The sequence below is a fragment of the Serinus canaria genome, chromosome 17, assembly GCF_022539315.1.
Source record: "Serinus canaria isolate serCan28SL12 chromosome 17, serCan2020, whole genome shotgun sequence".
Lineage (NCBI taxonomy): Eukaryota > Metazoa > Chordata > Aves > Passeriformes > Fringillidae > Serinus > Serinus canaria.
The window spans coordinates 10,274,425-10,297,343 of record NC_066330.1 but is presented as its reverse complement, the minus strand read 5'-3'; the positions used below and the strand labels follow the sequence as shown (position 1 = coordinate 10,297,343).

Below are 22,919 nucleotides of genomic sequence, written 5' to 3'. Positions count from 1 at the left end.
TCATTTATGGAAAGCATCCACATTCCTCAGAGCAACTTTCCTCAAAACATGTCATCAGTTTCTCAGGCTTTCCTTTCCAAATTCCTCATCTGTGTCAAAAACACCCCCAGCCCTGGGCTCACCAGGTGCTGCAGGTGACTGATGGGCAAGTCCCTGAACATGCCAAAAGAAGATAAGGAGCTTTTTCTTTCAGAGCTTGGCTGAGCCTTTAGGGGCAACCAGATGCAAACAGACACAGAAGGTCAATAATCTTGAGCCAGGACCCCAAAACTGATGTTCACCCTGGCTCTTGGCTCTCCAGCAGAGCTGAGTGTCCAGGCACAGCTCTGCAGAGCCTCCCCCTGTCCCCACAGCCCCTGAGGGAATGGTGGCCCATGCCTCACCGAGCGTCTGCTGGTTGCGCACGCCACCGATGACCACGCAGATCTCTGCAGGCACATCCCCCGGGCCATCCTTGATGTTCTTCTTGGAATCTTTGGTGTCATCCTGCCAGATCACCTCCTCGATGTAGTCATCTGGTACCTCTGTCTTCACTTTCACCTCAGTCATCATTCCAGCCTCTTCACTGGGGGAGGACTGAGATGTCACCGAGTCGGAGCCCTCGGCTTTCGGGCTCTGCGGGCTCCTCTTCAGACACTCCCTGAGGGGGAAAGAGAGGAGAGAATGTGAATCCTCAATGCCAAGCGCTCTTTTTCTCATCACCAGCACCTAATTCAAGGTACTCTGCTTTATGCAGATTATTTAAAAGAAGTATATTAATGTATGTCTACCATACATGATAAGTAATTAAAGTTTAACTGGACAAAAGCAATAAAATTATTTGCTAGTAATGAAAATAACCTTAACATCACAAACAACAGTAGTGCTCATAAACACACTGGACCCCTAAAGAAGAGCACAGAACTTGCCCTGGTTGCCAGGAGGCCATGGGCACAGCTCCAGCAGCTCTGCCTGCAGGTATTCTGCCCACACAAGTCCATACACACAAAGCCATATTCTCCTGTGGCACTTGAGGACATGGGTCGCTGGTGGACCTGGCACTGCTGAATTCAGTTTGACTTGATGATCTTCAAGATCTTTTCCAACCTAAACAATTCTATGATTCCTTGATATTTTTAATTTGGAGCTATCTCCACCCTCCATCACATCCTCTCTTTTATCCCTTCAAGCAACCTGACATCCCCTGGTATTCAGAGGCTTTACTGAGCATGCACAGTGCTGATCAAAGGGGATCATCTGGAGGATGAGGACTTTTAGGGAGACTACCACGTTATGGACAGATACAACTGTCTGGGATGACAGGGAAAGCCTAAGAGAGGGGGAAAGGCAGAGGGGCTCCACTGTGCTCAGAAACAGGGTAAATAGCTTGTGTTTTCATCTGGGAAAGAAGAGCTGGGGATTTCTGGGAGAAAGCAATCTAAACAAATATTCAAAACCCTTTAAGAAAAGGAAACTGGACACCTCAAAACTGTAAAACAACATCAACAGGTGCTGTGGTGGTAAAAGGCAAGGGGGGTGTGAGCCCACCAGACAAGGATGTGGGAATAAGCCAGTGGAGCTCCTTTAGCAGCACTCATTAAGGACCCCCAATTTTTTATACTGGTTATTAATACACTCCACCATGCAATACAAAGATAAAATAATTGCTGGTTCAGTTTGTGCAGAAATCAGAACTAAATATATAATGGCTCAGACTACCCAGAAACAGAAACCACTGTGACATATTTAGAGTCATGTAAACACTGGGAACAGCCAAAGGTATTTGAAAGCATTTTAGGCAGCAGAAGTAACAAAATAAAATGAAAAACAGGCTGAACTTATGGATGATCATTAGATTGTGCAACAGTGACAGAGAAAAAAATTCCACTGCTTGGAACATCATAAAGTTAGTCAGGACAAAGTATAAATTACAGTGTTAGAGAACCAACACCTGCAGTGGGTTCTGACACAGGTTATGGAGCTTGCAGAGGAACCAGAATGGTGCAACTGGAGGTGAAAGTCTGGAGCTCCTGGGAGGACAGGGATGAGGGGAGCAGAGGAACAGAGAGAACAATCCTCCAGTAATTACTGCCCAACCTCCCACATGGACATGGAGTCACTATTTCAAACTGGGTCAGGCACATCCTATTGTCAGAGATTTTATTATTCATCCCTTCATTCTCATTATGGAATGAAATGTACAATTAATAGCCCCAAACAGAGAGAATTAGCCTTGACCTGCCTTCTTACTCATTTCCTGCCTTCTCACACATACTCCCCCCTGCCGTGCTCCCAAAATCACGCAGGGCTCTTACAAGTGAGAAAGATGGATTGAGACAGAGAAGATGTGGTTGAGAACTGGACAGTCTTTATAGTAATATTGGGTGTGCCACAGGCCCATCCATCTCAGCCACCATGGCGTGGCTCAGCACCCTTCCAAGGGAAGGCAGTGAGTACAGAATACTCAGGGATCAGAAAAGAGTGAGACTGATTGCAGATCAATCAAACCCAGAGGGTGTGAAATGCAAAACACTGATAAAGGCAACAGTAGGGTAGATAGGAAAATCTTTCCTTCCTCAGTGAGGGCTGTGGAGGAAGATCAAAGGCAGCCAGGGCAGTTCCCATGGGAGGCTGAGGTGGGAGAGGCAGTGAGAGCTCGGTTATCCATGGCACAGCCATGGACCTGCCAGTCCTGGGCAAAGCAACAGGAAAATCCAGGCATGAGCCACGTGATCTGGGATTAGAAGCTGATACCAGTGGCAGTGAGACTGAGGCTAGAGCCTTCTGAGGAGATTATAAAAGGGGCAAGAATACAATGACTTTCTGATGATGCCAGCTTTGCATGGGTCAGATTCAAACACAAACCAAATCAGCAACAGGCCCCGTGCTGCAAGGCAAAGCTGTTCTCCATGTGCATTGCTCCTGAATAGAGACACATTTCTACAGGATTCCTGGAATGGTTGATGTGGGACAGATTTATTCATGCTCTGGAATTAAACACTACTGTTGCTAAAAATTATGGGTGGAGCCATGGAGGGGTGGAGAGCAAAGCTGTGAATGGGACACTCCACCAGTGGAATCCCTCTCTCCACAGCTGGCTCTGCCCAAGACCAGTGGCTGCAGCACAGTCAGACAAGTCCAGGACTGTGGATGCACCCTGGTGGTACTACAACCACAGAGAGCCACGCTCTGCGCTGAAGGACTGACTAAATTTTCGGTTCAGGTGCCTGAGATGGAAGGAGGAGATCATTTTCTCCCTGTCTGAAGCTGTGGTGAAGCCACTCCCCATGTGCTGCAGACACTGCGAGCAGCTTCAGGCTTCAGAGGTGATCAGGAAAGCTGAAGAGGTTCCAAAATGCAGCACTGAAATGGTTCAAGACTGGAAAAAGACACTTTATGACTCTGTGAGACCAAACTGCTCCAGTCTGTTTCTCATGCTAAAAGGAAGACTAGAAGATGATTTGATTGCAGCATATCATCATCTTCATGGGGAGAAAGTACTGTCCTGTCTTAACTCGGCAGGGAAGAGTCGAGTGCAAGCTCATTGCTTGAAGCTGGAACCAGCTGAAACGAGGCACAAAACATTAGCACACATGATGGTCCACTGGAACAGCCATTTCCAAAGGATGTGCTCAGGGAGAACAGATCCCTTTGAGTTTTCAAACCCAGAGTTGTGTGTCTGGCTGGCCCCAGGTCCCTGGGCTCAGTACAGACGTGCACTGGCCGCACTTGGTGGCCTGGAGCTGAGGAATCTATAAATTATTAGACCACACCAATGGACCCTCAGAACCTTTTCCCCTCATGCACACTGACTTTGTGGATCCAGCTCTGCCAAGAAAGGAACTTCCCAGCTGAAATGTCTGCTCCTGGGTAGGACGTAACCCTGCAAATATTAACTGACAGCAATTCATTGCCCCATGTGTTCTAACTTTGAGCAGGTATCTGATGTGCAGAAGGACACAGCCCCAAATACTTCATCAACTTTCTTCTACATGAAACCATAAAACCAGCAGCACTGACTTCTGGGAGCAGGGCTGTGCTCTCCAAAAGCCACTTGGTGCCTTAGCTGGGGCTGTACAGCTTTGCAGAGGAGGAGGAGGCAGCAGTGGTGGAATCCAGTTCTCTCAGTAGGAGTGAGCATCACTTTCTTGTGGTCCCCTGTGAAATCCAGGTCGTGCTTCTGTGGCTACAGCAGAACCAGGACCAGTCAGCTCAGTTGCTGAATGGGATATAAATGTTCCCAAGGGTCCAGGAGAGAGCTGGGCTCAGGGAATGATCCTCATGACACAGCAGGTCGAGTTTGAAGACTCCTGGTTAGGCTGGGGAAAGAGTACCAACATCCAAGAGCAGGGAAGGAAAAGGAAGCTACTGACACTGGAAAGCTTCAGGCAGGATGGAAAAGGGGAAGTGCACAGCCCCAGCAGAACCAGTTTTCCTTGGAAGATGGGAGTCATCACAGCCTCCACCACACACAGCATCAACCCACACATGCACTGAGCCAGAGGAGATGACCCTTCATTTCATTCCCACTCCTTTGGTCCTTGCATCAGCCCTTGCAAGCCCATGATGCTACTCTTGCTCAATGTTGTGCTGAATTTTACTTCCCCTGCTATTGAGCAGCACAAAGAACCTCCACTCCACTTGGAGATGAGGCTAAAGCAGCAGGAGATCTGGAACATGCTTGTTCTCCAGCAGTTCCCCAAGGGACACGGTGGGACAAGGAACATCCTGCCTGGGGAGGGAAGACATCAGGCCTCAGCACCACCGTGGCCAGACCTGGTTCTGCCACTCCTGTCCCATGACAGCTCTTCCAGAGCTGAGGCACAACTGCTGGAAAGGCTTAGAAAGAGGATGAGCCACAACAGGAGTGAATTTTCAGTTCTGCAGCTCCCAAGGCTCCAAGCAGGTGTCACAGGTTTGGATGAGGGCACAGAGAGAAAAATACTCAAAGCTTTTGGGGTGTCAGGTAAGTTCAGTATCAGTCCTGGGGGCTGAGGGCAGAAGGACTCCCCAGTGTGACCCAGGCAGTGCCCACGTCCCCTGGCCCACACAGAGACCTGTCCCAGCTGCCAGATCCCTGCTGGGGCCGCACTGGGACCAGTGATGGCCAGAGCCTCCACTTGGTGGAGACAGCAGCGCACAGGAGCCAAGGGAGAACCTGCCAGAGTCACCTCCCACCGCTGAGTCCCCAGGCCACCCTCTCCTGGTGGCTCTGAGCTCGGTCCCCAGCCTCATGCCACCACCCTTCTGCAGGAAACAATGCAGGTTTAGTGCTCAGTGTGGCCTTCTAGGGGTCAGCTGCACCTCCCTCTGAAGGTCCAACCTGCATTCAAACATCCATGGGCTGATGTTCCCTGGGAAGAGGATATTCCTGTTCTCCAAACACAGCAGAAAATCTGCTCAGAGCTATCAGGCCACAGAGGAGTAGAGTGCCCAGGCACAGCTGGCTTAACACCCACCTCCTTCCACAGGGGGATCTAACTTCTTCTCCATGGCTTTGCCCCTTCCTGGGAAATACCAACCTCCTTCAGTGTTCCATGCCTTGCTTTTACTGAGCTGTGGGCCCTGGAAATCCAAGAGGCTCTTCCATGCTGAGGAGAGGAGGCAGAAGCCTTGGGATCCCACAGTGCTCACTCTGTGCCTGGTTGTTCCTACAGGTGAGGTCCTGTTCCACTTCCCAGAACAGACTCTGTGATTTCCAACATGAAAGAGGCAAACAGACATTGCACTTGCATGTATCACTGCTCTCACTAAGTAGGCCACACAGCCAATTACTGTAATACCAGCTCTGCCAGCTCACAATGCTCATTTCAACATTGCTGCCTGCTTTGATCATCAGACTTTCATCTTCTGATGACGTTACGGCCACTTTCATGTCAGACACAAGTGTGTGAAAGCAGAAGAGATTTCAGAAAGCCTTAATGAAGCCTCAGCATGAGGAACTGGAAAGGCAGGGGTAAAAGTGGGTTCCTGCACCCATTTGGGTACAGTTTCCTTGGCCCTACACCTGTGGCAGCTAGTGAAGGCGTCAGACTTTGGCAGAGCTTGATGATGCAGCACAACAACGTGGGCCAGAGCAGCTCTGGGTGTGGAGCCTCGCCAGCATCAATGCAGAGAGCAACATGAGGGCAATGCCATGAGGGCAATGCCAGGAGCTCCTCCCAAGGGAAGGACAGAAGGGAAAAGCTGGGTGCTGACACCAGTCCCCTCTGCACGGTGATACCACCCGTGGATCCAGCAGCGCCTTCCAGCGGATCTCCTGTGGCAGGAGGGGGGAGGAGGGGTGAAGGCTGCAGCGTGAGGCTGTTCTGGTCCCTGCAGGGTCTCCCTGGTGTGATGAGCAGAACAGCAATGAGTGAAAGCAAACGGGGCCCGTCAGCTGCTACAGCCACAAGGAACTCGCGCTTGCAGTTTGCTGTTTCTGATCTGGAGTAGCATCCTCATAAATAATGAAAGTGACTAAAAGCTACTTAAAAAACACACACTCCTCCCTTCTGAAAGAATGAGGAAAAAAACCCAGTTATAAAAGGACATTTCTTCCAGCTAGGAATAATTTGTCATGTAATTCTCTGAAGACAGCAACAGAAACATGCGTGCTCCGTGCTCCCTTTGAGTCATCTGTGATTGCATATGTACTCAGATGGCTTCTAATGAGGCTATTTTTACAGCACGCATCCTGCTGAGTTTTTGGGGAGGGGCAAAGTGAGATCAGTGAAGTATCAGTCTTCAACATCAGCTCCTCAAAAGGAGAGGAAAAGGAAACACATGTGGAGGAGGATGTACCACTCTGAACCAACACCTACAGACAGCTCTCCTACCCCAGCAACGAATGTGAAGCATCTTTTGGTTTTTCTAAGCAACACTTAAGCTGGAAAACCCAGAGATCATTAGTGCCTTGATAATATCAATGATGGCCAAGCTGCACAAGGCTCTGCACACATTGCTCTCGTGGAAGCTGTCCCTGCTAATGGCAGGGGGTGGAACAGGATGGGTCTTCAAGGTCCCCCCAGCCCAACCCATTCTGTGATTCCATGGTGACACCCCTTGGCAGAGGACAGGGTGTGCCCAGTTAAACTGAAACACAGTTTGGGCACTCCTTGGAAGGCTCTTCTGGTCTGCAGCACCAAAGAGGTCCAGTAAGGACCCAAAAACACTCATGGAGACCAAGCAATGGGCACCTTTGCAGAGGCCAACAGGACACCAATACCAGTGGGATGTCCCAACTTGTCTTCTGGAAACCAACGTGCAGTTGGCTCATCCAAGGCTAAATCAAAAGGCCTCCACTGTCAGAAAGTAAAGGAAGCAAAAAATGACAGAAGCTGAAATTGGCCTCCATTTACAGATGTCTGCCATGGTTTCACAAGAACCAGAAGGTTCGGGTCATGACTGGAGCTATGGGAAGTGGAATAGACAGAACAGATGTAAATGAACTCTCATTTTACATGGAGATGATGAAAGCAGAGACAAGAAAAAGAAAGAAGTAAGTTAAAATCTGCTTGTCTTATAAATTAGCTGTGGTGGCCTTCCCACCCCTCTCCATGGCTCTCATCTGCTTCCTGGGGCACCCCAGGGGTTGGGCCCCATGCCTTACACCAGGAGGAGGTGAAGAAGATCAGGAAGCAGAGGCCTGGTGTCCTTCACTGGGGACATCTCCTGCAGACATCACCAGACAACAAGATTTTCAACTGCAGGGTTAAAAGAGAGAAAAGCAGGAACTGTTTTCCCAGCATTACAATTGAGCTCCTGGCTCCAGGCTCCAGCCCCAGCTTCAGATGTTCCCTCACACCCTGAAAGGCAAAGACACCACCCCAAGTTCCTGTGTCACAGTGTCCAGAACTGCTCCTCTTCAAGGGATTCAACCCCCCACTCCCTGCCATAGCTCCCAGAGCCTCTGCCAAAGCCCCTCTGCACCCTGAGCCTGCATCCTTCAGAGAGGATGTCCTGCTGCTGATGTGTGAAGTGCTGGAACAACCACCCCATCCTGGATTCCTCCTCTGAAGGATTATTTTCTGGAACAGGCACTCTACTTCCCGTGTGGATTGCTGCCTCTGATCATTAGGCATCTGCTGGAAAGGAGATTCTCTTACTGGGTATCTCCCCTCCACAGGAGAAAACCTCCTCTGCTGTCTCTTGAATGAAGTGAAGCAAACGCTTCCTTAATGTACACTGTGTGCACACCAGAATATCCCTTCTGATCCTTGACTCTTTCCATTTGGGAGCCTGTCCATTTTCCAGAGCATGGATACCCAACCAGGACACCCAAGGGTGCCATCAGCACTCTGGGTGACAGACACAGCCTTGTGCTGCTTCATACTCCTGAAACCCAAATTTTCACTCGGTCACAGAGGGGTTCGTGGTCATCCATGTTCCACCAGGAGGTTTCACTTCTCTTCACAATCTTCTCCAATGCCACTGTGAATTCCCAAAGTGTGCACCTAATTTCTGAAAGGTTACAGGAAAACCTGCTCTCTCCTGTCCTGATGTTATTTTAGGGGATGGGAAGTCCCTCCCCCCTCAGCACTACAGGAGAGAAGACTTGCTGAAGAACAGAAAAAAAGCAAAAGCTGGTCAGAGCTTCTGGGCATTTTCCACATGCAAGCTGCTCTTGTGAACCTCAGGACTCACAGACTCCAAGGTCCCAGCGAGGTCACATGTGCTCCTGTGGTCTCTGTGCTGGCTCTGTCCACGGCCCAGGAGCTGCATCCTTGTGCTTGGCTGGGTTTCTTCAGAGGCTGCTGGGTCCCCTCTTGGCATCCATGACCCTGAACATGCTGCTCCCTCCTACTCTGACCAAGGATGAAGCTGCAGCTCCTGGAGGTGCTGAGGCCTTTGCTCCAACTCAGTTGGACCTGGGGACATCAAACTAACTGGGCACACAAAGGAAATCCCTGAGGCAGGAGAAGCAGCCCAAACCCTGCCCCTATCTGGGACATATTTACATCCTCTGCTTTCTCCCTCCAAAATAAACTGAAATCAGAACACGAGGCCACGTCCTTCCGCAGGCAGAAGTGTGACAGTAGCTGCCATTCAGGCTTTCCTGGGAGAAATCTGCCCAATAAATACCAATATTTTTAAGGAGTTTATAAATTTAAAGGACATGAAGGTTTTGTAGAAGAGAGATGCCTCAGGGAAGTTCACCCCCTGCCTCTGAGGGCAGCCAGCTCTTGAAAACAGAGGTAACAGCTTTCAAAAACCCCAAAATACATAATGCAGCACTTGGTGGTGTGTGTGGCGTCAGTGCTAAAATCTAGGGAAAACAAACAAACAAAGCAGAATACTTAATTTTTCCAGCTATCTGGGTCTAGTAAAACACAAAACCTTTCCTGACAGCAAACTCTGCTTCAGGAAGTCCAAGAGGAATTTAATCGTGCGTTCATTTCTCAAGGGACACTCGGCAGCTCCAAATCCTTCAGAGAAGGTAAACTCCAGGACCAATCAGCCTGCCTCTCCTCTGGAAATTAAACATTAAAATACAAACCAGAACAATAGTTAAGAGCCACAAAGAATTCCTAAGGTATTAGCAAAACAAATTCCCTTCAGTCCTTATTAGGAATATCTCGAGGATGGTTTGAAGAGAAAAGTCTAACCAAATATAAAAAAAATTTGGCTTATCCAACAAAAAACAACCGCACACTCTTTGCCAGAAGCAAAGAATTCCGTCAGATAAAAACCGCGACACACAAATGATGCAAGTTAAAAACTGAATTTAAGATGATAATGGAATAGCTGCCAGCGTCTTTAAATTTTCAAGCGTGGAAATGTCAACAGAGACAAAGAAATTCAGGGGAAAACAAAGAGAATAGATTAAGAATTTATTTATATCAGTAAAAGAGCTCTGTGTTCCTTGACTAAGAAATGACTGAGGGGGTGAGAACTGAAATGGCCACAGGTCTCCAACATGCCATGAGGAGTGAGGGGGTGACCCAGGATCTCCTGGTGGCTCAGCTCTCCTGAAGGCTTTAGAACTGCCACATCTCAGTACTTTATGGCTCCAGAAAGGGACGTTTCTCCACCTCACACCACCCAAAGCTCTCCAGGACATTGGCAATGGGCAAACTGGTGTGGTTTACACAGAAAATACTCCTGTCCTCAGAGCTGGGATGTGTCTGAGCACTGACATCTCCTTGTACATGGACATTTGACCTTCTTTGGGGTTTCAAGGAAACCTGCCCGGGTTCCCCACAGCTTTTGTCCTGGTTGTTGTATGGAAATGAACTATCCACGGCTCTAGAACTGGCCAGAGGGCACTTTTGAGGGGTTTTGTGCTGGTTGGTTGGTTGGTTTGTTTCTTTTTGAAGATGGCTGGTGAGAGCCCTTTGGCAGGCACCAAGGCTTATTAAATTTCTTGCCTAATTAGTGAGAGTTTTCTCATTTTCTGATGCAGGATGAGATGGAAGCTTCTTGGTGCTATGGGACTGAAAATCCCACAGATTGCCTCTTCAAGAAAGGGGAGACAACTCAAATAATTTTCTTTGGAAAAAATTCCTGGAAATACCCAGCCCCAGGCCTGTCCCTCCACAGGGTGTAGATCCCTCTCCTGAGCTTCAGAGGACCACAGCCTCAGATATTGTACTTCCCTAGTGCTGAGGGCCTAGTGAGCTGGAAGAGGAGCCTGAAGAAGAATGGATGCCATCCCAGGGCACTCTCTTGGGTGACAGGAGCTGCTGGGGAGGACGTGTTCACAAAGGACAAAGCAAGGAATGCAGGGAAGAAAGGGAAGATCCCACCAGGGAGGCTAGAGAAAGGTGAACTGAGAAGGAGCAAAGTGGGTGCAACCCTTTCCCAACAGCTTCTCCTCCCAGGGCTCCCCAGGGAATGGTCCCAGTCCCAAGAGCTCCAGGAGCATTTGGACACTGCTCCCATGAATGCCCAGGGTGGGATATTGGGGTGTCTGTGCAGGGACAGGAGCTGGGCTCAGTGATCCTGGTGGATCCTTCAGCTCAGGGATTGTGTGATTCCATGGAAGTCACATCTTCTATGGCACAGACTGAAGCACTCAGAACCCTGAGGCACCACGGCTTGCTCTGCAGTACCTGGGAAAACTGCAACATGCCAGAGCTGGGAAACCCCCAGGCCCAGACCAAAGCACCCCTGGGAACTTCTGCTCTGCTCCAGCACCCAGAGCCTTCTCTGGACTGGCAGCTCCCTGAGCCCTTTCTGAGAGCTGCAGCCCAGTGCTGTCAGCACTGCCCTAAAGGAGAGCCAGCCCTGCCCTGGGTGCAGCTGCAGCCCTGGAGCCTGGATTCCCCCAGCTCCAGGAGCACAGCTCCGAGCTCCTCCACAGCTACATCTGTGCTGTGGGCAGCTCCCGCTGGTGAGAGCCCTGGGCTGAGCTTCCGGCTGGCTCCGTTCCCTCCAAACAGATGCAGCTCCTAGACCAGGGCCTGATTTATTCAGCAGGAGTCTCGCACATTAAGTGTAGTTAAGTCTGAAAACAAATCTAATGACTTTAAAATAAATAGCCAACAGAGGACTCCAAACTGAAATTCCTCCTTCCTCTGACACCAGCCATATAAACAATAATAATTATATAAAACCATGTCTAAAACATGACTACACAAGGCTCTGGTGACCAAGAAAAGCACATGCTGCTTGTCAGACATAATTGCACATTTGGTTTTTCAATTATTTCTTGTCAGGATCCAGAGCCCACCATCTGAACGCTGACATTAATTATTGGGAAGTCGTTAGTGCTCCAATAGTCCCATGGAGACTCCCAGTGCTCACCCTGAGGCCCAGAGCTGCCAGTGGTGCTCCCACACTGCTCTCCAGTCCCAACAACCCCTGGGACTGTCACACCCCACACAGGACACCCAGCCTGGGTCACCATGTGCACAAGGGGCTTCAGAAGAAGCTTAAAGCAAGTCTCCAGTGGACATCAGCAAGGAACTGATCCCCTGCCATGTGGTCACCCACAGGATGGGACCAGACCATGTCCAGCACTGGGGGCTCCAACACAATACCTGGAGCTGCTGGAGCGAGTCCAGAGGAGGCCATGGAGCTGCTCCAGGGTTGGAGCCCCTCTGCTCTGGAGCCAGACTGGGAGAGCTCGGGGTGCTCACCTGGAGAGGAGAAGACTCCAGGGAGAGCTCAGAGCCCCCGCCAGGGCCTGAAGGGGCCCCAGGAGAACTGGAGAGGGACTGGGGACAAGGGATGGAGGGACAGGACACAGGGAATGGCTCCCAGTGCCAGAGGGCAGGGCTGGATGGGAGATTGGGAATTAGGAATTGTTCCCTGGGAGGGTGGGCAGGCCCTGGCACAGGGTATCCAGAGCAGCTGGGGCTGCCCCTGGATCCCTGGCAGTGTTCAAGGCCAGGCTGGACATTGGGGCTTGGAGCAGGCTGGGACAGTGGAAGGTGTCCCTGCCATGGCAGGGGTGGGACTCTCCCTCCTAAGCCAAGGCTGCTGTGGGATCCTGTGAATCCAGCCCATGTCACCCCTGTCACCGTGTTCCTGCTGAGTCCCCTCCCAGCCCCTCTGAGCAGCTCCTGGCATCACACTCCCATCACACTGCTGCCCATCATGCAGGAAAACATCCTGCCTTTTACTGGCTTTTAATTTGCTGCTTTTTAATTTTGTTGACTGTCTCTTTTTTCCTTGCAAAAGGAAGAAAGAAGCCTCTGATCTACCTTTTCTGGAGTATTCAAAAACATGCACAGCTTTGTCAGGTTGTCTCTTAGTTGTCATCTTCCCCAAGGCAAGCAGCCATCTCTCTTCTGGCTGCCTTCAAGGAAAAGGGCTTTTTGTGCTCCTAAGAATTCTCTTCACCTTTTAAAGTCTCCCATTGCTGAGCACTCGCTGAGGTGCAGCAACCACACATGAATCAATGGGGGAGGAGAACAGTGAGTGATGTCTGCCACCAGGATCTGCCAGCTGCACACCCTGACCCCTGTTCTTCCAAAGGCAGCAACAGAACTGGAGCTGGGGCTGGTGGGAGCACAAACCCCTGGGCCTTCAGAGCTTCCAGGGTTTGCTTGAAACAGAATAAAATCAATTCACTGCAGTAAAAAAAGAAAAATGGGATTGACCCAATACCACAGTCATTACCTTAGACCAAGCCTGCTACTGTGAAAAAAAATATTGCAGAAAGATAAAATCCAGGAAATTATATTATATTATATTATATTATATTATATTATATTATATTATATTATATTATATTATATTATATTATATTATATTATATTATATTATATTATATTATATTATATTATATTATATTATATTATATTATATTAATTACATTATACTGTATTATATTATACTATATTCTATTGTACAATATTATTTTTACTTATATTTTTACTGATACAAATTAATTGTTAAAAGCTTCCTCGATAGTTTGCAATTATTGAGGGTTTCAAACAGCAATGACTTTGAGAAACATCCATCTTTGTGTCTCCATCCACTGATGACCTCACACGTTCAGTCAGAGCTACATTCCCACCTTCAATCACTGACAGGGCTTTCTAGAAATATTGCATTTCAATTCTGTTTTATTATTTTTAAATGGCCTTGGTCATTCTCCTTTCTTTGACCACGTTTTGTTCAGTCAGGTAGATGATCAAGTGGGGTTTGTTTCCCCTTTGCTACAAGGAAAAAAGCAGCAACCAGCCTCCCACTCCTCTGGACCTACAAAGAAACAGGGAGGGAAGTTCTCCTGGAGCTGGAGCTCCATCCCTGCCCTGGAAAGGGCCATTGCTCACTCCTGGGAGGATGTTCAGCCCCAAGGGCAGCCCAGGCAGGTGAGATAGACACCTCAGAGGTGAGATGGACACCCCAAAGGTCAGATGAACACCCCAAAGCTGACACGGGCCCTCCAAAGATGAGATGGACACTCCAAAATGCGACATGGACACCCCAAAGGTGACATTAACACCCCAAAGGTGAGATGGACACCCCAAAGGCCAGCTCCCACGTGGAGGATGCACTTGCCCACTTGCTGTGGGAAACCCTCCAGTGAGAGCTGCAAAACTAAATTAAAGGGTGGAATAACCAATCCAGGAGAAGGAAGTGATGCCCAGCTCCTCTCCCCTTGCTCCTCAGGCTGTGTTTTCTTTCCAAGAATTCCTTCAGGCTGATTCCCAGTGAGCCAGCACTGCTGGGCCACAGGTGAGCCACGTCCAAAGTGAGACAGAGATGTCTTCCCCTGTGACAGACAGCCAGTGTTCCCCTCTGCCCAGCTCAGGGGCATGCCAGACGTGTTCAATGCCAAGCAGTACCAACTGGACAAAAAGCTGCCAGGAATGAGGGGATTTTGTCCTGAAATGCCATTGGCAGAGCTGGGGCACTGGGCAGGGACCAGCCAGCATGGTGGGAGCATTGGACCCAGCAGGGGCTGCATGGTCAGCAGTGGGAGGCAGGGAGGGCATCAGCACCACAGCAGTTCTCAGATCTCACTGGATGTGCTTTTACACAGCAGGATGAGTTTTATCTAAGGAATAAAACTTTCACAGTGCTTTCAAGGCCCTGGAGGGGAGAGGAGGCATCATCACTGGATGTGTTTAAAAAAACCCTGGATGTGGCACTGGGTGCCATGGTTTAGTTAAGGTGTCAGGGAACAGGTTGGACTCGATGATCTTGAAGGTCTCCTTCGACCCAGTGATTCTGCGAGGCCACAGCCCAGGGCAGACCCACCTCAGCATGTCCCTCTCCAGAGTGGGAGCAGCAGAGACACCTCTCAGTGGGATCACAGGGGAGTGGGGTGGTGGGACACCTCTGTCCTCTCCTTCTAAAGGACACAAGGAAGTGTCTGCACAGCCCAAGGTCTCCATCTGAGAGCCTCACCCTGGGGGCACTCAGCTGGAACTCCCCACAGCACACACAAACCACCTCTGCTTTCAGTCCCCAATGCCAGGATGAGGCCAGCCTCCCACATCCATCCTTCCAGCCATATCCAAAGAGGGCTGCATGGACACTCAGCTCTGACACCCATCCCACCTTTGGCCACCCCATCTCCAGGATGGAGAGCACAACTGAGCAGAGGTCACCCAGCACATCCCAGCCCTACCTGCTGGAAGAGCTCCTCCTCCCGCTGCTGTTGCTCTCCTCGGCCTAGGAGATCAAAACAGAAGAGCTGGTTAGGTTCAGAGGGATGAGGCTGCTCTCCAGCCCAAAGTCAGGGCTCCCAGAGCTGCAGACTCACCCCGTGCCCAGCTCTGAGTCCGGGGTGTCATCCCCACCCAAATCTCAAGCAGTGATCCCTGGCACGCAGAGCCACGCCATCGCCAGGTGGGAGATCAGGAATGGCCAAATTGTCCCAATGTCCATGCAGGAATGGCTCCCTCCAGGCCCAACGCCTGCCCTCGTTAGCCCCAGGCCCTAATTAGCCCCTGCAGGCTCTGGCAGGGCTGAGCAGGGAGGGCCCAGGGTCTCCTCTTGCCTCTTCCCTGGCTCACTGATGAGAGCCTTCCTTGGAAAGACAATATTATTCCAATCCCAAAAATTTTATTTCTGAATTTGTGCAAATACAAGTTAAAAGATATTAGCTGCATTTCACATTTTGTGCAAATGGCAGAAACAGGCAATTCATGTGCAGCAGGATGGGGGCCAGCCAACGATTTCGATAAAATAAACCCTTTTTTAATTTAAATGCTAATGCACTGAATTAAAATTTAATAACTGAGGAAATTGAAAAGCCGAGCAGGAATATTGGAAATAAATCCAAGCAGAAACAGCTGAAATTAAAAATTCTAGAGAGTGGGAGGATAGCAGCTAAGCTGTCTTATATGATTACATTTTTTTTTTTTTTTTTTTTTTTTTCAGAACGAAGGGGGGAAGGAAAAAAATCCTATCTTTGGCTGGCTGTAGGGCAGTAAATCGAGAGTGCTGTGATTTATTGCTCAATTTTCCTGAGGGAAAAAGGCTTTCTTTCATGCTGAAATATTTCATAAATTTCAAGCCAGCATAAATTCTTAATTTAAAAGTTATGGAGGTCACATTTAGTGCACTGGTGCAATTCTGAAATCTTAAAGGGATAGCAACCAAAAAAATTGCAATTTGATTTTATTTTTTTTAATTCTTCATGTAAAATTTTCTTCAAAGGGATTGTCCAAGTTACACAAAGCAGAAACACAACCTGGCTTTTGAAGGGATATGAAATCCACTGGAAATGAAGAGATAAAAATCTAATTCAATTACAAAAAGGTATTTTTTATTATGATTATGATGATGATGATTATTATTTTTATTGTGAGCCACTTGAGGAATTTCTGTTAAAAAATTTCTTCTCTCCATTGCCTGGGAAAAGCCAGAAGGGAGGAGCTGACAATGTAATTGCTTCTGTTAGATCTCCAATCTTTTGTGAGCACTGATATGTTCATTTGTTATACAGCTGTTCAGCTACAGAAAGGATGTCAGAGCACCCATAATTCAAAGCAATCAATCAAAAATTAATGATTTGTCATGCTTACACAATGGGAAAAAAAATAAAAAAAAGCGTTATGGGTTCCTGCAACTGGTAGATTGCTCAAACCTTTGGGGCATTTTCTAGAAGATTAGATCTGTGTACAAAGAAAGGGGGGAAAAGGGGAAAAAGGACATTTAATATAGAGCCAGGGCAGAAAACTTGTTGGGGTGCTGGGGGTCCCAGAGATGGGAAACTCACAATTCCTGCCTGTACAAAGGGTTTTGTGCACAACCCAAGCTCACACAACCCAAGAATCACATCTTGGATCACAGGGACCTTGTGAGGCTCCTGCCATGAGAATTCCATGGGAAAATCACCTGCTGAATCATGGAACCATGGAATATCCAGAGCTGGAAGGATATGCTGACCCATGAGGATGATGGAACCCAGCCCTGGCCCTGCACAGACACCCCAAGAATCCCCAGTGCTGGGGAGTTTCCTTATTTAAAAAAAAAATGAGAAAAACAAAGGAACCACAGGTAAGGGCTCTCATCTCAATGGTTTCACCCAGCCAGGCTGCTGCTGGAGATGATCCATTAGACAAAAACACCAAGCTCAGTCTGAATGAGATCAGATCAAGCTGCATTAAATGTTTCTAGATGCTGACATAAACAAATCCACAGAATCCCAGGCTGCTTTGGGTTAAAAGTGACCTTCAGGCCCATCCAGTGCCACCCCTGCCATGGCAGGGATACCTCCCACTCTCCCAGGCTGCTCCCAGCCCTGTCCAGCCTGGCCTTGGGCACTGCCAGGGATCCAGGGGCAGCCACAGCTGCTCTGGGCACCCTGTGCCAGGGCCTGCCCACCCTCCCAGGGAACAATTCCTCATTCCCAATATCCCATCCAGCCCTGCCCTCTGGCAGTGGGAGCCATTCCCTGTGTCCTGTCCCTCCATCCCTTGTCCCCAGTCCCTCTCCAGCTCTCCTGGAGCCCCTTCAGGCCCTGGCAGGGGCTCTGAGCTCTCCCTGGAGTCTTCTCCTCTCCCGGTGAGCACCCCCAGCTCTCCCAGCCTGCTCCTTCAAAAATAAAATCCATTTAAACTAAAACATTCCACTTAAATTCTAAGAAGTGGCATTTGAAGACTAAAATGCCACAAGGAAGTGGAAGGGTGAAAGGCTGGAAATCACAGTTTAGCCAGAATGTGCCAAAACAGGTCAGAGCAGCCCCAAATTACCACCTTTGTGGAAGGGAACAGAAATCTCCTGTGCTCCTTTAGAATCTCCTGCACTCCCATTTACCCAAAGAATTTATTTTGGTGATTTCCTAATTTCTAACTGAAAAAGGAGAGGAGCAGAATTTGCATCTGCTGATGAGCAGGGAGGCCGGATGTGGGGTGCTGGAACAGGCTCGAGAATGTCACACAATCTGCCCTATAAATTCATTTACAATTCAAAATGTTACTCCCTGAAGTTGCTTTTCTAAATATTGGGTGCGTTTAGGTTAGTTTTGTTTAACTAATGCTAATAAATGTCCTTTATATGAAAATGCACACAAGCAGAATGTAGTTTCAGGCCATATGCTCTTCAGCTTGAGTTGTAAGCAAAAAGTAAATCATGTGAATTAAGAAATGTATCAGTCAACATCTCCTAACAGGATAACGTGTCAAAAAATAGGAGTCCAAGCAGATGTAAAACTGACCCGACAAATCCATGTTTATAGAGAGGGCTACACTATATTGGGAAAAAACCGCAACATTTTAACAGTTACAGCAAAACTAAAAAATAACTTCAAGCAATAAAAATGTGAAATGAGGTTTCAGAAGATTTAAGCACAGGCCTTCTGCCTGATCACTTAAACTATGATTAGAAACAATTATTCAAATCACTTGGATTTGTATCCGTGCTCGGATCAGCTCCCATGGATAGGATTGGGGCACTGGGACACCCCCAAAGCACTGCCACAGCCCATTCCAGGGGGAAAAGGGGTTCCATGTATTTATCTATTCATTCAGACAGAGCCACCCACTATGATTTGCCTCTGAACCCCAGCCCAAAGGGAGAGGTCCCTAATTCTGCCTGGGGGTTGCACGAGAAGCAGACCCCACTTGCACCTCTCCTACAGCACCTTCCCTCTGCAGAGGGAAAAGGGCAGAGTTGTTTGTTTACCTGAAGGAAAAAAAAGGAAAAAAAACCAACTCCCCAACCCTGCTTCCCCCAAACACCTTCCCAAAGACAGCTGAGTAATTTTTGTCCAAACACAAACCACAAATTCAATTTTGGAAGGAGCCAACAGCACCCAGCATGGAAAATTTCACCCCAAATAATTAAAATTTGGCAAAGGGAGAAGCAACTGAAAACAGGTCTGACACAGGAATGTGCCATAAAAATAACTGCAGGCCTGCTACCTGTGCTGTCTGGGGTTATTAACTTCAGAGCCACAGAAAATGCAGGAAGTGCTTTTTTTTCCTTTTTCTCTTCTTTAAACAAAGGGCAAGACACCGGCAGTTTCCTATTTAATTTTTATTAAACAGGAGGGGGAAAAACAGCAGAGCAGCTCCACATCCCACCAAAACATCTGCAGAGCACAAGGACCCATAAATGTGCCCGTGCCCCTTTTTAATCTGGATTTCTGCTTCCTCTTGCCAGCACAGCGGATGCTGAGGAACCCCAAGGCCCGGATTGCCAAAGAAGGAAACAAGGCTGAAGCCAGGGCCGATCCAGGCAGAGCTGTGCTCCACAGAACCATGGAATCCTTGAGGCTGGAAAAGCCCTCTGAGACCACAGTCCAACTATCCCCAGCACTGCCAAGGCCAGCACTAACCCCTGTCCCCAAGTGCCACATCCACACTGGAACCTTTCCAGGGATGGTGACTGCACCACTGCGCCACACAGCTGTTCCCATGCCTGACCACCCTTTTCATGAGGAAATTCTTCCTAATATCAAACCTGTGCCTTCCCTGGCGCAATTTAAGGCTGTTTCTTCTGGTTCCCAGAGCCAGGGCATCCCCTGCATGAAGGACAAAGATCTCCACTGCCTTAGGCTGCTGTGGCTCATCCCCTCCTCATCCCCTGCCTTTGCCAATCCACCAGAGCAGCCTCCAAAAGGGAAGAGTTTTCCACTCGGGAACAAGACAGTTCCTGCGGTTGGAGGAATGCGCTGCCTATTTCCTCAGCTGCAGCTTCCCCTCAAGAAAAAACCAAAATAATAATAAAAATATATAAAAAAATCTGCAAGGAGGAAATGGGAGCTCTCCCTGAGGCATCTGCCCGGTCCCACAGCAGAGCCAAGCCCTGGAGTGAGGGTTCCCCAACCCCCAAAATCCACTGTGGGGTCTGCAACCCCCCCCATGCTGGCCATGGGGCAACACCTGAGGTGGGGATGCTGGTGGCAGCTTCAGTGTCAGCATTCCTTGGGAGCAGCCAGGGGAATCTCACCCTTAGACTCGGCTGCAGCCTTGTCCTGGGAAAAGCCAGTGGTTGTTCCCTGTTCCAACACGAGAGCCCAGCAGTAAACATCAACATCTGAGTGTTTTGAGCCCTCTGAGATGAGCCCATGGAGGGTTTGCTGCTTGAGGGCAGCAGAAGACAAAGGCAGAAACTCCCATGGCAGGCACAGAGGCTCTGCTGCCAGAGCCAAGGGACACCCAAGGACCATCCCTGTGTGACTGGTACCCACGCCTGGGCTCCAGCCCAGCTCCAGGAGGGTCTCCAGTGCCTGAGGAAGGTAGGTGCTCATTACTGCAGGCCATGCCCATCACTTAGGCCAAGCTTCAGGAAGAGGTGCTTTAATGCTGAGACCTCCAGGCAAGTCCATCCAGGGGAAGGCACCAAGGTGACTGTGACCTACAGGGACACAATCTGTCCCCAGCCACCCTCATGGTGACACACAGAGCATCCCAGTGCTGGAGCCTAGGAACACAGGGAGCCCAGCACTTCCCATGTGGCACCTCTGACATTTTGTGTCTGGGGAGTGTCTGAGCAGACCAAAATCCAGGTTTGGATTGAGGTTACTGAGCATCCACCTCACCCCTATGAGCACCTCCACCACAAGCAAATAAACAGCAGCTGGAGATGGTGGCAGAGCCCAAAACAAATCAGAGCAGTTTCTGGCTGGGAGCACAGCATCAGCCCAGCCTGGCCAGGGCCCTGGCCACATCCTCTTCCTGCGGGTGGCCACCACCCTGACGGGGGCCATGTGTCCAGGGGACCCAAAGCCAGGGAACACCACAGAGCTCTGACACTGCAGGATCAGCACTCGGGCGGGGCCACCCAGCACCTTCCCCTGCAGCCCTGGGCTCTGGCCCCTGTCCAGCCACCCCAGGGGAACGCAGGGCTTGCCCCAGTCCCACCTAGGCTGTGGAGTGCCCCTGCTGCAGTGCCATCTCTGTTAATTATCCCTGGGGATCATTAACAGCTGCCAATGTTCCTGAAGCCACAAGGTGCCCCCAATTACTAATTAATAAGAAACACTAATGACAAACCCAGTGAGGGTGGATCAGCCCAACACAAAGGTCAGCTGTGAGCAGAGGATCCCACGGGGGAAGCCAAGATGGGAATGATCCCCTCTGGTCTGGCTGTGACACTTCAGACTCAGCCCGGGGGCCCTCGCTCTGCTGATTTCAATTCTCTTTGTATTGGCAGGAGAATTATTTTCTTTTAATTTTTTTTGTTTTGTTTTTGGTTGTTGTTTTTGTTTGGTTGGTTGGTTGGTCTTGCAAACTGGGTTCCCTCAGCCTTCTCCCCACATTCAGGCCTGGGACAGAACAAGTTGAACCATGGATGTTAAAACTATAGGTAGGCAAACAATACTAATAAAAAATCACAAAATCTAGAAATTCTTCTCATTCAGCTTCACTGGATTTACTTCTTGTCTACTGTTGATTATCTCCCTGGGTGTGCTGCCTGCATCCACCTCATTTCTGAGCCACCTCTGTAACCCAGAATTAAAAGTTCTTCTGGAGAGTTTTTAACAGAAAAGGTCGCATTTCTGCTGGAAAAGGCACACATGGGGCTGAAACTTAGGGGGAAACACCAAAACCAGCAAGGCAGGGAAGAATCCCAGCATGATGGCCTGGCCTGGGTGGGTGCTGAGCCCCAGGAAATGGCACAATCCCACCCCAAAGGACCCAGGTGTCCCTGTCACCCACTCCCACACTCCAGCTTGCCCCAGAAAGGTTTAAGGTTTGTGAGCAGTTGCCCCTGAGTCAAGTGAATATTCATATGAGTAATTTTATGAACTTGTTGAAAGTACTGGCAGAATTTGTGCTTTGAATTTCAGTTTTTCTCCCCTAGCAGCCCGGGGAGATTCAAGCAGCACATGCCAGCAGAAGTAACTGAAGAAAGGGAACTTTAAATAAATTTTAACCTAAAACTACAAATGTTTAAACCCGTATTAAAAAGCTTCAACCTCATGTACTTTTGTTTTTCCCTGAAACAGTCATGAAATCAAAATTATGAATAAATCAATGCAGCAAATTGGTCTGGATTTAAAGAGTTACTCCTTGATTATAAGCAACTGAAAAGTAATCAAAATATTTTTTTCCATCTCCTGTTGCTCAGTGCTCTCCTTACTCTGTTCTTTATGAGAAAAATAATCAAATTGAGGGTGAAGAGGAGAAAAGGCATTACTGATTACTCTGAACTCTCATATTATAAAAGCTGGAAAATAAGAGTGACCGGGCAAAACAACAGAATTATGTGCATTGAGCAGTTGTTTACAGATGGTATGAATTTCCCAGCAAAAGAAACAGCTGGAAATATTTTTAAAGAATAAATGTATATGGAATGAAACCTTGGGGGGGAGGACGGTATTGCTGTTTTTTACTTGGGGGGAGAAAAAAGGGGCGAAGGAGCCATGAGATAGCATTTCAGAAATCCGCCCATTTTTCCAGGCTTCCAATTTCACAGGAAACTCTCAGGAAATCAATTTTTTAAAAAATCCCAGGCACTCTTCCAAGTTGATAAAACAAACATATCTAGCAAGCTATGAATGCACACGGGGAAAAAAATTAAAATAGGATTTATTTATCCAGGGAATCCCAGCCTTGTTCAACACATTTTGTTTGGGAGTTCTGCACCTTGGGCCTCTGCCGTGGAAAACCAGACAGGGCTGTGAGGGCTCCACTGCACACAGGGACTGCCAGGAACCTTCCCCTGGCAGCTCCAGCCCTTCCCCAGGCTGAAGAGATGGGTGGCAAAGGGCTGAAGTTGGGTTTTGGGGCAGCCACATCCCCAGCAGAGTGGGCTGGGAGCACAGGCACAGGCTCTGCTGTGCTGGGCTCATCCCAGCAGCGTAGCCAAGGCAGGGATTCTCCTCTTTCCTCCCACCCTCCTGAGACCCCACCTGGAGCACTGTGCCCACCTCTGGGGTACTGCCACAGGGAAGTCCTGAATCCAGTCCAGAGGAGGCCACGGAGCTGCTCCAGGGTTGGAGCCAGGCTGGGAGAGCTGGGGGTGCTCACCTGGAGAGGAGAAGGCTCCAGGGAGAGCTCAGAGCCCCTGCCAGGGCCTGAAGGGGCTCCAGGAGAACTGGAGAGGGACTGGGGACAAGGGATGGAGGACAGGACACAGGGAATGGCTTCCACTGCCAGAGG

The 22,919-nt window shown here is 49.0% G+C and overlaps 1 protein-coding gene across 16 annotated transcripts in view; it reads right to left on the bottom strand.

Moving 5' to 3' along the window:
• The window catches only part of ZNF618 (zinc finger protein 618), a 148,649-nt gene that overhangs the window by 69,806 nt on the left and 55,924 nt on the right, over positions 1-22,919 (bottom strand). For 15 of the 16 annotated variants that reach the window (XM_050980773.1, XM_050980783.1, XM_050980784.1 and 12 more), the window contains exons 2-3: positions 14,990-15,033; positions 384-640 (exon numbers count right to left, since the gene is read on the bottom strand). In XM_050980773.1, the coding sequence (XP_050836730.1) occupies positions 384-640; positions 14,990-15,033 (301 nt within the window). Of the gene's footprint in view, positions 1-383; positions 641-5,501; positions 5,655-14,989; positions 15,034-22,919 lie in introns of those variants that run through there. The other variant, XM_030233646.2, reaches the window with a different exon arrangement.